Source organism: Manis javanica, chromosome 4 (assembly GCF_040802235.1).
Source record: "Manis javanica isolate MJ-LG chromosome 4, MJ_LKY, whole genome shotgun sequence".
Lineage (NCBI taxonomy): Eukaryota > Metazoa > Chordata > Mammalia > Pholidota > Manidae > Manis > Manis javanica.
In genome coordinates, this window is record NC_133159.1 from 17,074,091 (window position 1) to 17,089,923 (window position 15,833).

Sequence of the window (15,833 nt, forward strand, 5' to 3'; positions counted from 1 at the left end):
GAGTAGAAGATCTGCGTACACATAGGACTATGGTCAGGTTCCTGAATCCCTCACTCTTATATTTTAATGTGAAAGAGTGTTTAATATTTAAATATATTGTTTTTTAAAAGACAGCCTTTCTCCATAAGATCTGATATTTTAATGAAAATGTAGTAAATAGAAATTACCTTCTTTGAGTTGAGTGGAAGATGGTATTGCTTTAAGTTCCCACAATTCTGGAGACTACAAAGGTACTAAATATTGTTTCCATTGGAGTTTTGGCAGAGTATTCACTTTCTTCTGCAGTCGGGTGCTACCCGTCCATGCTTTAAGTTATAAAACCAAACTTTTTACAGTGGATAAGCTTTTATAATGCAAGCTAAAGTATGAAGAAGTCCTTTTTTTAGATGGAAGAGGCATGACTGTAATTTCGTTACGTAGTGCGTTTGGTACTGCTCTAGGCACTGGGAATAAAGGGGTTTGTTAATAAGACAGATATGGTCCTACTTCTGACCTAGAGTTTCTTTACATAAGGGACAGTCTAAGGCTTAGGTTCCCACATGCTTACTGAGGTCATCCACATCAGCCCATTGAGATAAGAGTTTGGAAAAGTCCTTCAGTAATTTTGTGCTCCTGTGTTCTCATTTTACAGTGATGTATATCTCTCATCAAGAGACAGACAAATACTTGACTGGCATTTTGCAAATCTTGAATTTGCTAATGCCACACCTCTTTCTACCCTCTCCCTGAAACACTGGGATCAGGTAAAATTCTTCTATCATTTATTTTGTTACATGTCTTTGAGAAGGCTCTTAAACTGTTAATTTGTGTTTTTTAAAAAACAGCTTTAAGAAGATAATTTACGTACAATAAAATTCACCTATTAGTGAACAGTTTGAAGTTTTGCCAATTATATAGCTGTGAACTACCAGCAGAATCAAGGTATAGAACATTTCTGTCATCCTGAAATGTTCTCTCTTCCTCCTTTGCAGTCAGTCCCCAGCCCTCTTATTCCTGTCCCTAGACAGTTGATTTGTTTTCTGTCACCAGTTTTGCTTTTTCTAGAATTACATATAAATTGAACCATACAATATATAATTAATTATACAGTATATAGCCCCGTATGTGTGACTTCTTTCACTCAGCATACATTTTTGAGATCCGTCCTTGTTCCTTTTTATTGGTACTTCCATTTTACAGATACACATGTTGGTACATTGTGGTACACTGTATTCACATAATACATATAGTCACTGGTACATTGATGGACATTTGGGTTGTTTCCATTTTTTGGCTGTAAATAATTGAAAATGCAGTGAACATTCATGTCTTTCTCTTGGGTAGATATCTAGGGCTGTAATTGCTGGGTCTTAAAGGAAGTAGATTTTTAACTTTATAAGAAACTTCCGAAGTGTTTTTCCTCATTGCATTCCCACCAGCGAGGTATGAAAGTTCTAGTTCCTCATCCACTCTTGGTATTAACAATTCTTAACATTTTAGCCATTCTTATGAATGTATAGTAGTATTTGTGGTTTTAATTTGTATTTCTCTGATGACTGATGAAGCATTTTTTTCATGTGTTTATTGGCCATTTGTAGGTCCATTCTGTAATGAAAAGTCTGTCCACATCTTTTGCCCATTGAAAAAAATCTGGTTGTCGTTTTGTTGAATTGTAAGAGTTCGTTATGTTCTTTAGAGTCTTCATGCAATTCCTTTGTCAGATTTATGTTCTGTAATTTTATTCCAGCCTACAGCTTGCCTTTTTATTTTCTAAATGATACCTTTCCAAGAGCAAAAGATTTTAATTTTATGAAGTTCTATTTATTAACTCTTCCTTTTAAGCTTTGTGCTTTTTGTATCTTGAAAAAAATCTTTACCCAAACCAAGGTCACAAAGATTTCTGAAGGTTTTATGTATTGTGAGAGGGTTGAGGGTAGGGTTCCAATTTTTTCTTATAGTTATTACCTAATTAGTTTTTCTAGCACCATTCTTCTTCATTTGTCTTGGCACCTTTGTTGAAAGTCAGCTGACCATGTATGAGTCTGTTAATGTCATTCTATCCATATGCCACTTACCACACTGTCTTGATTACTATTGCTTTATGGTACTTCTTGAAATCAGGTAGTGTTAAGTTCTCCAACTTTCTTTTTTGAAATTGTTGAGGCTGTTTTATCTTCTGTATTTCCATAAAAATATTAGAAACTGCTTATCAATTTCTGCAAAAAATACCATTTGGGATTTTGATTGGGAGCATTGAATCTATAGATCAATTTTAGGGGGATTACCATCTTTAACAGTATTGAAGCTTCTAATCCTGGAACATGGTATATCCATTTATGTAGGTTTTTTTAGTCTCAGCAATATTTTATAGTTCTTAGTATACAGGTCTTTTGTTAAATTATTCTTAAGTATCTTAAGTGTGATTTACTCATGAACAGATGAGAAATTATAGGGCTTCCTAGACATTGATAGACTAATCTCTAAATCTGAGACTTTGAACAGACTTAAGACTGTATAAAAGTAAATATTACATTTTTACTTAAAATATTTTCATTTCCATTATATGTTTTTCTAGTACAATTGTTTGACTTCTTAATCTTTAGATTATACCCTGGTGTTCTTTTGTATTTGATTTACAGTGAGGATTGGACTTGTTGGTAAAAGTCTTGCAGAATTCCCAGTTTCTTTATGGCTTTCCATCTAAATACTAAGTTAGATTCTTCCTGGTCACTGACTTACCATTCTAAGTCTCAGTTTGTATTCATTTGTAATCATATTAAATTTTGAGTGTGAGTGATTCAGGGAGCAGATGAGCCAGTCACTAGGTGAGAATTTTGCTTCCAGCCCAGTCTTTTTATTTAATTCCTAAGAATTGTGCTATGCTCTCCCCAGAAATTTTATGAAGTTGAAATACCAACTAGCCTTGAAAAGTTTCTCTATATTGAAAATTTTTCAGTAAATTTAAGGAAATATTCACATCCTTTTGGGAATTCTTTCAGGCTAAATCTTATATGGATTTATCATATATGACTTATTTATCTTATATGGACTTCCTTATATGGATTATCTTGGGCCAATCTTCAATAATCCTAGATTGCCTTCATATAGTTTGACCAACTTTTGTTTTGGAAGTTTTCTTCCATCTTACAACCTATAATTTAAGGAATGAAAATTAATTTTGCTCTTCAGTAAAGAAATTTAATTAGGATGATGAATCTGATATCCTCTCAGAACTATAATGCAGTCAGAAGCCAGGCAGGTTTCTGTGGCCTCTGGTCATCCGTGTTCACTAAGTCAGCTTCCTCCCCTCGGAGTCCCCAATGGCTGGGGTGGGCTTGGTGCTGAAGGACTGTGATGATAAGAGTTATCTAGGGAAAACAGGAAACTGCCCTAATCTCACAGCCCAAAGGTAGCCCTGGAGGCATTTTGACATTTTTTTCTTTTCCCTTCAGTTGCCTGAGGCAGCTGTAGCTGAACATAAGTGATTTTTCTCTAATTTCTGCCTTAGAACATTGGCTGTTCCACAAACTAATGTTTTTCAGTGTTATCTTACAGAACTCAGTGTAAATGGCGTAAGTCAGATTTTAAGAAAATGTGAAAGTAGGTCCATTTCTCTCCTCTTTAGGATGATGACTTTGAGTTTACTGGCAGCCACCTGACGGTGAGGAATGGCTACTCATGCGTGCCTGTGGCTTTAGCAGAAGGCCTAGACATCAAATTGAATACAGCAGTTCGGCAGGTCCGCTACACAGCTTCAGGTATGTCACTGCTTCACTGGTAAAGGTAAATCTCTTCCTCTCAAACATGGCACTAATCTTCCATTGAGTTTGACCTACAGAAAAAATAGTAGGCAGGTTCCTGATGTAATGTCTAATAAACTATGACACTTAAATTTTTAAAGATTGTATTTGCAAAAGGATTGAGCTTATTGAGCTTTTGGAGATTCTCATCCCATCGTTATACACCAGAAAATTTAGACAAGCTTTAGAGTTTCCAATTTATGCATGAATTAGTTGGTATTATAACAGCCAGTGAGTTTGGACCTAATCTTGCAAAGTATATTCTTAAATACCAGGATTTTGACCCATAGGCTTCCGTGGGACCTGCCCCTTGTATTTCACCATCTGCATCTTAGCCTTTGGATCCATTCTGGCTTTTCCTGTTCAGGTGGGCTAGCTGCTCAGGCCGTTTTCTAGTTCTGGGTGCAGTCCTGCTAAGAAGTTGACTCAAAGATGGAATTGTCCAGTGATTCCTATGGCAGTAGGCTCCATGATCGTTATTGCTGGTTTCAGGGTACATTGAGTGTGAAGTGTAGAGACCCTGTTGTCCACCCACCTTTAAATTAATACGATAGCTAGTCACCCCCCTCTCTGAGGGCCGTCATGACAAGTGGAGGTGTGGCCACCAACCTTATCCTTCTTGGCCCCTTTTCTTGAGTTGTGGAGATCAGATGCTTTTTTACAACCACTGCAACAGTTTTGCATTTTATTTTCCCTTCAGAGGCAGCTTCTAGCTGAAGGTGATGATTGAGGAGATCTGCACCTGTAGTCATTGGCAGGCAGGTAAAGAACAGTGAGAGTAGCTTTTGTGTTATTTTCGCTAGTTTTGCAGCCATAGAGAATGGGCATGTACCCAGCTCATACTTACTTACTCTGAGCTATTTATATATATATATATTTAATTATATAAATAGGCATTCAATGAAGAAAAAGTCAAATGAGGAAGCATAACATTGACTTATTTTCATTGCCTTGTTTGTGATCAGCTTTGAGCTTACTTGTATACAGTGCTTTAGGCTACATCCCTTAGATCTGCTCCACTGTCCTCTGGTGTCCCTATTTTGGTATAAATTTCCTTAACTTTGGTAAACGATAAGGTCCTTTTAGTCAAAAGATCACTGGTGCTTCAGGAAGGTATGATAGCATGATGGTGAAAATCAAGACCCCAAAGTTGGCTGTTAGGATTTGAATCCTGGTGCTCATTACCTGTGTGGCCTTGGCAAAAATACCCCCCTGCTTCCATTTTCTTCAATAAAAAATGAATAGAACCAACTTCCTAGAATTGTGGGAAGAATTAACAGAGACAGTATGTAGATTCTACAGTGCACTACATGCTCAATACCATCTTACCACTAATAAAGTCTCTCTTTCTGCCCTCCCTAGGATGTGAAGTGATAGCCGTGAATACTCGCTCCACAAGCCAAACGTTTATTTATAAATGCGATGCAGTCCTCTGTACCCTTCCCCTGGGTGTGTTGAAGCAACAGCCACCAGCTGTCCAGTTTGTGCCACCTCTTCCTGAGTGGAAAACATCTGCAGTCCAAAGGATGGGATTTGGCAACCTTAACAAGGTGACTTGCCCTGGGTACCTATGTGCCCATGGTGCCAGTGCCAGTCTGACCGTCCTTCATCCTCTCAGAGCAGAGGGGTTCACTTTTTTGTTCTTTTTGCACATTCTGCTCTCAACTCTGATAGCAGGCTGCAAGGCCTGTCAGTTGATTGACTTCAGTGCATAATTAAATGTCAAGTATCCCTGAGACTTAAGTCTTCTGGGGTCACTTTGCAAACCCAGGCCTACAGAAAGAGAGCCCTAAATGTCATCCTAACTACTATATTTGTAACATGGAGTTTCAGGCTTATGTTGGGAGCAGATTAGAAGAAATTTTAGGCTTGAGGAAGAACTACTTTCTGGTGAGGCACAGCTGTGTGTGAAGCCATGCTCTCCAAGCCTGCCTCCAGCTCCTGTGCTCCTTTTCTCACAGGTGGTGTTGTGTTTTGACCGGGTGTTCTGGGATCCAAGTGTCAATTTGTTCGGGCACGTTGGCAGTACGACCGCCAGCAGGGGCGAACTCTTCCTCTTCTGGAACCTCTATAAAGGTGACTGATCTCCATTCTAGTCTGGCCTTTTCCTGTCCTTACAGGAATAGAGTTAGGGATATTCTGGTTTTTCTCAAATACATGTATCTTGATTTATCAATAACTCAGCAAACGATTCTTGAAATAAATCTCTTGTGGGTGCTGGAGATACGGGGGAAAAATACACCTGCCTTCAAAGTAGCTCACAACCAAGGGGATACAGCAAGGAGATGGGCAGTCTCCGAGCTGGGCAGTAAGTAAGTAATGACAGGATGAAAGCCCAGGGCACTGCAAAAGAAAACAGAAAAGGAATAATCAACCCAGTCAGGAGGGGCAGGTCCAGGCTGGCTTCCTGGAAGGGGAAACTCCTGTTCCTCTTTCTCTGACTTTAGTCATCTGACCTGATTGTGAAATTTCGATCACTTTCCTTGTAATGTATTTATCAAATTCCTATCTCCTGTTTCTTCTGTAGTTGGATTGGCTCTTCATTCTATCTAGAGCTAAATACGTAGATCAACAGATATTCAGTCCCTACCTCATTCTAAGAAAAGGATATGACTTTTTACGGTGCAGCACTGTTGGGGCACGGCCTTGAGTGTGCCGGACACATCAGTTAACCAGTTTCACTCCCACCCATTTTCCCACCTTTCGCTCCTAACTGCCAGATACTGAGACACTCTTCATGTGGCCAGGGCCATAAAGCCCACCAAGGTACCACTTTGTTCCTTTCTGCTCCCATCCAGGCTGTCAAGTCGCATCAGGGCCAACCTCACTTCCTCATTCCTATTCGATCTTTCCCACTGCCACCTGCCCCCTCTCAGTCCAAGCCACTTCCACCACTTACCTCTTGAGTTGCCAGAAGCCACTAACTGCTGTCCCTGGAGCTCTATCTTTTGATGGCTGCCCATCATCGTGGTCCTTACAAAGGCCCACATAGTCTAGCCCTTCTGCTGCCTCAGTGCCCACCCTTCCTGCTGCCTGGCCTCCAGACACACTGGTCTGCCGTCCTGGGATTCCGCAGCACTCGTAATCCCCCTCTTCCTTCCCGACATGGCGTGCTCTACCCAGCCAGCAGGTCTTGACCTGGAAGTCACGATTTAAGAGAGGCCTTCCAGAGCACACACACCACCCCAACTGCCCCAAATCTAAATGAAGTCCCTGCGTCTTTTCTCTATATCCTGTTTTTTTTTTTCATAGCTTTTGTATCTGTGATTAATCTGTTGATCTGTGGAGTATACAGTCTATGGTTTATGCCTTTTCTGTCCCTGTTGTTTAGTACTGTGTCTCACATAAGCCTGTTGCATAAATATTCACTAAATGAGTGAGTAAAGGGGTGATGGGCTTGGAGGGCCTGGGATAGCTAGAAGGAATGGACCTTGGCATGGAGGTATCTGAGATGGCAGGGCTAGAATGCTGCACCACAGCATAGGGATACTCACTAGTTTTCATTTGTTAGCAAGGTCTGAAATTTTACCTTCAGGATTTCTGTATTCTGCGGTTACACAAAGTGACGTACGTGAGTCACACCTCACTCAGTGTAGTTTGCCAGCTCCCTTCTGAGGAGGGGTTTCTGATTGCTGTGTTAGAGACAGAACTTGTCTCTAGCATGGGTGGAGCATGTCTGTCTGTCAGTCATCAGACGTCAGAGCAGTAGGAATAATGTGGGGCCCAATAAGGAGGTTCTTACGGAAAGTCAGTAGGAAAACCTTGTCCTTTCTGTTCCCGTAGCTCCAATACTATTGGCCTTAGTGGCAGGAGAAGCTGCTGGCATCATGGAAAATATTAGTGATGATGTGATTGTTGGCCGATGCCTGGCCATTCTCAAAGGAATTTTTGGTAGCAGTGCAGTGCCCCAGGTAAGTGAGGTGGGGTGGGGGCAGGCTGGGGTCTGGGGTTCAGACTAAAGCAGGGTTTGATGTAGTCTCTTAAGTTGCATACAGATTCTTGGTCAGAACAATTTTATCAGCCAGAATTAAGAAGCATGTACTGGCTTTATATGAATGTGGATATTTGGAGTTCATGCCACAAGTGTGAGATTCAGGAAAGCCCCCCAGTACCTGAGCTGGGGATTGAGAAGGCTGTTTGCTGCAGCGTTTCTCTGCTTGTGGAATCCATACCACCGCCCACCACCTTTCAGACAGAGTGGCCAGACTCCCTCAGGGAAGTCTTGAGTCTTTCAGTACTTTTTTTCCTCTTCTTCAGGCTCGTAGAAACACTATTAGACTTACACTTCCTTTTGAGAGGCATATTAATACTTCATGTGAATTTATGAAAGAGAATAAAGGTCATATCCTGGGCAGATAACCTGGATTCGCAGGCAAGGCCACGTGGAGGCCGCCTGCTAGTCCAAGGGTGTCCTGCCCTGTGCGTCCTGAAGCAGCAGCACTCAGTCGCCCGTCACTTGGCCTCATTGCCTCTTCTCTCTCACCTGATCCCCACCCGCCACAGCCCTTCCACCTTCCAGAGATGACTGGTTTATCTTTGGTGTCCAGTAATAGCTTCTGCTCATCATTTTTCCTTTAGCCCAAGGAAACTGTAGTGTCTCGCTGGCGTGCTGATCCTTGGGCCCGGGGCTCCTATTCCTATGTAGCTGCAGGATCATCTGGAAATGACTATGATTTAATGGCTCAGCCAATCACTCCTGGCCCCTCAATTCCAGGTGCCCCACAGGTGAGAAACTGGCAGACTATACCTGGGCTTATTTGGGAAGAGGCTAGTATCCAGGATCTGAGGGTAAAAATTATGCCACTGGTCTTTTTAGATTTTAGTCATTCTGTCTTTGGACCCTTGCAGATAACCAAGAGCAAAGGAAAAGGGAGGAGCCATATTATTTGTGTCTAATTTCCCACATTTCTGCTTTATAAACTCTAAGCAATCTTTGTTCAAAGGGAAGAGTCTGTAAACCAATTAATTTTCCCTTCTGATCTTTGTCCCTAAAAAGCAAGACAAACATTTTAACTGCACCCCATTTTGTAAGGCCCACAGGGTTGTTGCAGGGTCCCAGTCACTAGGTATGCCCCTGATAAGTAACCATGGGTCTTTAGATGATGCCAGACTGTCGCAGAGAGTAGCAGGGGTTCCTCAGGACCCTGTGATAAGTTAAGGCCTGCTCTGAACTGACAGGCAAGTGTTCCTTAAGAACAAATGTGTCTCTGTGGTTCAGAATAGCCAGGACCCCCACCCACCCACCCAATAGGTACTACATGAGGCAAAGAAAACTAGAACTGGGTGTTCCCCCAGAGTTAAACTGGGGATGAACAGATGCATCACCCTAAAACTAAGGCTTGACTGAGTTTTATTGTCCCATTTTTATTTCTGTCAATTCTAGGAAAAAGCCTACTGTTGAGGGGAGACCTAATTTTTAGGTAGAGTAATGGACTGGTGATTGATGGGGAATCAGCCTTCGAAGGCCAGCAGTTATTTGGTAGTTCAAGTACAGCAATAAAGGTGTATTTGCAACACCTGATTTTCTCTTAATTTTTCCCTTAAATAGCCAATTCCACGACTGTTCTTTGCTGGAGAGCATACAATCCGAAACTACCCAGCCACAGTCCACGGCGCTCTGCTGAGTGGGCTGCGAGAAGCAGGAAGGATTGCAGACCAGTTCTTGGGGGCCATGTACACCCTGCCTCGGCAGGCCACCCCAGGCGTCCCTGCACAGCAGTCCCCAAGTATGTGAGGCAGATGCGCCCTAAAGAAGAGGCCAATGTGTGTCTTTTGCTGAGTAAGCAAAACTCTTCTAGCAATACTGGATTCCGTGGAGAAACTTGCCCTGGCATCTGGGCTCTCAGTCAGCTGCCTGAGCTCGTGAAGTCAGGTGGCCAAGGAGGCTGCTCTGGTTTTGACGAAGGAGGTTGCCTCCTTTGAGTAACTTAGAGCTAGGGAGGTACTTGTCCATTAGTGTGGAAGCCTGTGTTCTTTATAAAGATTGAGACAAGTGCTATAAGAGAACATCTTAGTCTCTTGGTGTGTGTGTGTGTGTTTTTATATATATTTTGAGAATAAAACTTCATATAAAATTAGTCCTTTTTTGGTTTCTCCTTAGGGTCAGAGTTACAAACAAGACAAAGTTTAAAGTTTACTCCTTTGGAAATGCCAGTTTTATCCGTGTTTAAATAAGGATGATGTTTATATAAAGGAAAAAAATTAGTCAAAAGATAGGATTGGGGTGCGGGGGTGTCCCAAAGGAGCGATGGGCTAGACTTTGCCACTGGGATTTGACATGACCATGTGCCAAGGGTTAAAGCTGCATGCAGGTCAAGCGTGTGGATATTAGGAAACGCTGAATGAATTTTCAAGATAAAAACTCAAAACTTGACACAAGGCCTTGACTTGGGGCTCCTTCCTCCATCTTTAAGCACATTACTCCAATCTCTTCTTCCATCATCACCATTTGTTCTGTAGGCAGGTCTTCCTCTGTCTCCCTTTTATAGGGATACAGCCCCATCCAGGACAAATCCCCCATCTCAAAATCCTTAGTCACATCTACAAAGTGCCCTTTTGCCATTTGAGGTAAAAACCTTTGTACAAGGGAAACCCCCAACAGACTGTTACCATAAATGCATGTATGTGGTCTGCTTCTGGGAGTCAGACTTTAGCACGCTAGTCATTTCTTAGTCTAAATGAGTTTTTAGTCCTAATAAGATTTAAGGGACATTACGGTGTGATCTGACCATAAGACTAAGATGGAGTCTTGGAATGAGTGACAGCAATGAGAAAATTTTGCCCACTAGGATCCGGGCGAGTGGTGTGACTGGTGTGACGGTGAGAGCGCACACTGAGAAGTGGATGGGCTTGGAGCACAGCCTGAGTTTCAATCCCAGCTCTGCCATTAATGTTGGTACCTCGGGGGCGGTTAGGATATCTGACAGTGGTAGGCACTTTGAAAGAGTTTCTATTTTTTTAAATAAATCGCATGGGCAACTTAGAGCTTTGTGTGTGTGAGAGAACAGACAAGCCTAAAAATAAAATGTAGCGATGAAATAGTTGCTATATGACTCTAACCCCATTCAGTAACGTGGGTCTTTGGCATGTCCTTTTCCAAGCCTCAGCTGTTTGCAGTCTGAGCATCAGAAGATAGCTGAATACCTTACATGAAACTGAAATACATGAACTGCGCCAGTGCAGACAGCAGTTATATGCAGAGATGGCATCACTGACTCCTCATACACACACACAGCACATGGAAACTGGGGAGCTTTATTGGTTACATACTGTGCTGTAGAGCCAAGACAGCAATAGAGCCAGAGGATACATGCAGACAGGCGGCTTCAACTATACACATGCACCCGAGGAGCCCTGAGTCACCGCTCACGGCTTCGCCCTGGTTTCCAGCAACAGGGTGCGGCCTCCTTGGTCCTATGCTTGGAGCAGGAATGTGGGAGAAGCTGCTGCACCTTGACTCCAAGAGGCAGGGGCGAGGCCAGAGCACCTGCCTGAGCAAGCAGGTGTGGTCTGACAGGTGCTGGTGCCCCCTAGCAAAGGGGCCTATAATGCAATAACAGTTTACTTGGGCTACTTCCGTAGCCCTCCCAATCTTTAAAATACAAAAAAATAGACTTTATTCTCTTAAAAATACATTCCATTCAGTACATGTTGAGCTGTGAAGCAGCAGGAAAATAGGGCCCCTTTCCTATGACCTTGGTTGTGAGGGGATGAGAAGCCTGTTCCCTACCCAGGGCAATCAAAGATCGTCCCTAAGAGCAGCTTTTCCAAAGCAGTCTTGTCGGAGTAACAAAACCCCACACCAACAAAGGCAGATAGGGGATCCAACCTGGGTCCCTACTCCTTCCCTGGAAAGTGGTAGCACTTGGCACTAACCCACTAAATATAAAGAAAAACTACCCAAGGATGAGAAGTCCAAGATCAGTGTAGACCTTCCCATACCCCAAGAGAGGAGGAGGATTTATGTGCAAGCTTGCCTGTGGCCGAGGTTGGCATCCTTGGCCCCGCTGCAGGGCCCCGTAGCCCACACTGTAAAGGTCCCACTGCCACTGAACAGCTGGAATAGCCACAGCTGCCACCTGCCATCCCTGCAGCGTTCTGTGGGTTTCAGTGTGAGCGTGGCGCCAGACAGGTGGCAGGCAGCAGGAGACCAGGTCCCGGCGCTTAGCCAGCTCCGCTCCCTCCAGCCAAGCCCTCTGGAGCGCCAGGTTCCCAGCCTTGCTAGGACTCCTCCCACAACCACACACCTGCCAGTAAGTTTAGCGCCAAGCCTCGAAAGAGGCTTGTCAGAAAAGTGGGTTCGTTGACTGGGACAGTGGGAGTATTTGGCTTGATTAGACTAAACTATTCAACTACCAGGTCTCCACTCTATTTGGAAGTTTCCTCCTGGGTCCAGATGGTCACACCTAAGTAAGTTGCTTTTCAGAAATGTGCCTTCCAACTTTGGAATGTGAGGGCCAGCCTTGCCAGCCATTTGAAGCCCAGAGGCCTCACCTGCTGTTAAAAATGCTATATTCTGCAATGCTGACGATATTTAAAAATAAAATCTATTTTACAGCGGTTCTAGAAAGTGTGCAGATTAAGGAAATGAATAAAATATTTATCCTGAAATAACGGTTACAATCAAACCCTATTGCACTCAGATTTTAAGATAGAGCCCCAGCAAGAGGGCACCACAGCTGTCCCTCTTCCCCAGAGCATTTTGGGCAGCAGCAGATGCTGGCGCTGCTGAACTCTGGAAAGATCCAGACTTTGGCACCAGGAGCTACAGCACCAGAATCCAGGGCTTCAGCACCCAAGGATGAGAATTATTGGCGAGATCTTTGTAGGCGTGGCATGGTTCCCTTCTGTTTCCACCAGCGTAGAAGAGCCACAGATGTAGTTTCCTGTACCCTCAACTGACCACCACAGAGGTCAGTTTCCTTTGGACTCAGGGTCGCCAACCAGTGGAGAAAAATGGCAGGAAGGCTACAAGTGAGAGCCGGAAGCCTTGAGCAAGCAAACTTGGCCAGTGATCCAGGAGCAGCAGCAGGAAGAAATTTTGAAAACATCTTTTAAGTTGAGGCAGCGATGGGAGGCAAGGCAAGCCACATGACAACGCCCTTAGATCGGCAACACACTCGTGTCCTTGAAAGTAGGGGAGGTGCTCCCAGCCTCCAGCATGGCCCAGCCTGATGCAGGCAGGGGTGGACGAATGCTGGTTCCCGCACTGAGGAGGCAGAGAAGGTAACTCAGGAAGCACAGGAACGAGATAAACCAAACGCCTGTGTTAGGGAAAGCACCTGCCCAAGAACCCAGACCCATGTGCCTCTGGGCAAGGCTGCTGCCAACGAGGGCCATCTCATCTACCCCTTCATTTTATAGACGGGAAAAATGAAGCCAAGAGAGCTGCTCTGAGCTCACGCTCATGACATTAAAACGGGGGAACTGAAAACATTAACACATGGAAAGAATAATGCCCAGAAAAACAACCCACATTGTCCCAACCCATTTGGAAGATACTTTGCAATGCAAGAATCACCACCCCCCCCCCTGCCCATACACTGGGGTAAACAGGTCAGATGTAGGACCCTTTGAGACCACCCATTTCAAAGAATTCATTCATTTTACAGATAGGGAAACTGAGGCCCCAAGAGGACAATGATTTGCCTAACATCACACAGCAAGGAAGTACAAAGCCATGAAAAAATTCAGCTTTCCTGACTCAGTCTAATGCTCCCCCACTAAGAAGGCACTGCTTCATAAAGGCAGCCTTTGAAAGGGGGATCCTTTCTCGGAACTGAGAATGCTATAGAAATGCTGCCAAGGATACTGGTTATTTTTCAACATTCCAGGTGACTGTTGTAAGGAACTAACCAACGTTAACTTGTGGCTTCCTGTAAGGTTAGTTGCAGTTTGAACTGAATGAACCTGGGGCCCTCAGTGGGCACGTACTACCTTTCCTCCAATGAAGTAACCCTGAAGACTTGTCAGCGGGTTTGCCGGAACCATGGGCGCACTCTGTGGGGATGCATCCACGTGGTAAAGTGCAATACCTCTGCCGCGGGGGACTGAAGGGGGAACAGTGTCCATGCCTTTCATGGAGCTATTGCTTTGTGGAGTGACTAAAGGGAAATGGCTTCTTCCTGTCCACTTTCCCCTTTGCTGGGCTCTTCCCAGAAGGCAGACTATGCTGGGTCAGGCCCAGTTTTAGTCTGGGAATAGTCCAAAGGTGGAAACGACAAGTTGGTATCCAGCCACAGGAGAGCAGCCAACGCCAGCAGCATCACTGGTACCCAAGGAAGGAGATGCATCTGCAAGGTGAACAGTGAGCCAGGGCAGGGGGGTGGGGGGTGGGGGGCAATGTCGATCCATTAGGTAGGTGTCCACATGCTCTGCCCCCAGGAAACAATGGCAAGCCAGACGGCCAGGTCTGAGGCTTCAACCCGGAGGGTAGTCCCGTGACCCCTTAGAGGCAGCACAGACCTCTTCTGTTGTAGAAGTCGGAGGAACTCCAAAGGGGGAAAGAATGGAAGCCCCCTGGACAGAGCTGATGGCTGGCAAGTCTTAGCAGGTACTTAGGCCCCGGGAACTGGATGTAGTGAGGAGACTAAGAAGTCAGAACGTTAACCACGCAGAAGCGGCTGCCTATGACACAACCCACAAGGAGCAGAGAAGAGCTTTCCGCTGCTGCTGTGCGGTGGGGATAAAAGGGGTTTCTGTATCTTCCCCCGTTGGGAGCCAGAGGGGTCCATCCTACCTGGGGGTCAGGGACAACAAGAGGACTCATGCATCAGGGAAGACTGGGCCCAGGTGACTGTCCAGCTTGGAGTTTCTGATGCCTTCTGACCAAGTGGCAGAAGTGCAGGGGCACAGCCTGGTCTGCCAGAGTCTCCCAGCCGAGGCCTGGAGTCTAGCCTGGTTAGCTGGCCTTGGGTCCTTCATGGGGCGGGAAGGTGGAGAGCCGAGAAGCAGGAGCCCAGGGGACAGCAGACCTCGCTGGCTGGCTCAGTTTTCCTCAGCACAGGGCCTGACTGGCCGCAGCCGTTCCTCGGCCTGTCCTTGCCCAGCCTCGGGCAGCCCCTGCTTCCCAGGCAGTTCAGACCGTCCCAGGGGGTTGTGCGGTCGCCTGTAGACACTGAGTGTGCAGTCATCACCTTCCTCCTGTACCAATGAGTAACAAAAGTGAGCTGTGGAGGATGACGTACTGAACACTTACCCTCCCCATGCAAGTGGTCCTCTCCAACCCACCAGGAGGAGATGGGGTACAGACAGGCCACCCCCCCTCCATTAACTGCCAAGATACACTGGTCTGAGGACAGGCCAGTATAAAAGGTTCCTTGGAGATCAGGAGACTGGGCACTCCAGGCTGCTGGGTGCTCCTTGGGCAGACTGAGAGCTCACAACAGAGCAGGAGTCATCTAGAAAAGACAGGCCCTGAAATGGGGGCTCAGGAGGGGCTCCCCTCAGTCGGGGCCGGCAGTCCTTGAGTCCCGCACGTGCATGCTGCATGCTTCTGGCAGGGAGCCATTGGAGGGGAGGAAGCAGGCCTCTCTTCCTGCTTCCCACCTGTATACCACCAAAAAGTTCACCTGCCTTCCCTTTACATCCCGTACCTGCCCCTCACCTGCTCGCTCAGATATTCAAAGCTCTAGGATTCTAAACACCCATCTTTCTCCTCTCCTCTTCTACCAAAATTGTGCCTTTCTGATGCTCTCCTTGGTCCTCCCAAGCAAATGCCGATCAGAGGCCACACGTGAGTGGGAAAGTCAGGCTGGCAGGGTAGAAAGAGCATCAGAAAGAGGAATATTGGATTCAAATCTTAGCTCTTCCGGTGGCTCTGGGTGGGCAGTTAGTGTCTCTCTGACCCTCAGTTTCTACATCTAAAAAATGGGGATAGTACCTGCCCATGGTATAACAGGTAATACCTGTTAGACTGAATGAGATAATGGGCGGGGAGCTGCTTAGTCAAGTTTTCAGTACTGAAGACGTACAGGACTTTTCGAGTTAACACAGTGTCTAGACCCAAAATGCCTTTCATCATCACAGGCTCCACATCTGACAGACACTCCGGGG

At 45.2% G+C, this 15,833-nt stretch overlaps 2 protein-coding genes across 7 annotated transcripts in view; one reads left to right on the forward strand and one right to left on the reverse strand.

The window, feature by feature from the left end:
* Positions 1 to 9,856, forward strand: part of KDM1A (lysine demethylase 1A) — a 60,425-nt gene extending 50,569 nt beyond the window's left edge. For both annotated transcript variants that reach the window (XM_037017978.2, XM_037017980.2), the window contains 7 exons: positions 632 to 743; positions 3,605 to 3,737; positions 5,142 to 5,329; positions 5,741 to 5,855; positions 7,563 to 7,690; positions 8,358 to 8,504; positions 9,328 to 9,856. In XM_037017978.2, the coding sequence (XP_036873873.1) occupies positions 632 to 743; positions 3,605 to 3,737; positions 5,142 to 5,329; positions 5,741 to 5,855; positions 7,563 to 7,690; positions 8,358 to 8,504; positions 9,328 to 9,513 (1,009 nt within the window). In that variant the 3' untranslated portion in view covers positions 9,514 to 9,856. The remainder of the gene's footprint in view (positions 1 to 631; positions 744 to 3,604; positions 3,738 to 5,141; positions 5,330 to 5,740; positions 5,856 to 7,562; positions 7,691 to 8,357; positions 8,505 to 9,327) is intronic.
* A 1,157-nt stretch (positions 9,857 to 11,013) lies between these two features.
* The window catches only part of LUZP1 (leucine zipper protein 1), an 82,873-nt gene continuing 78,053 nt past the window's right edge, over positions 11,014 to 15,833 (reverse strand). For all 5 annotated transcript variants that reach the window (XM_073233384.1, XM_073233382.1, XM_073233381.1 and 2 more), the window contains one exon: positions 11,014 to 14,921. In XM_073233384.1, the coding sequence (XP_073089485.1) occupies positions 14,766 to 14,921 (156 nt within the window). In that variant the 3' untranslated portion in view covers positions 11,014 to 14,765. The remainder of the gene's footprint in view (positions 14,922 to 15,833) is intronic.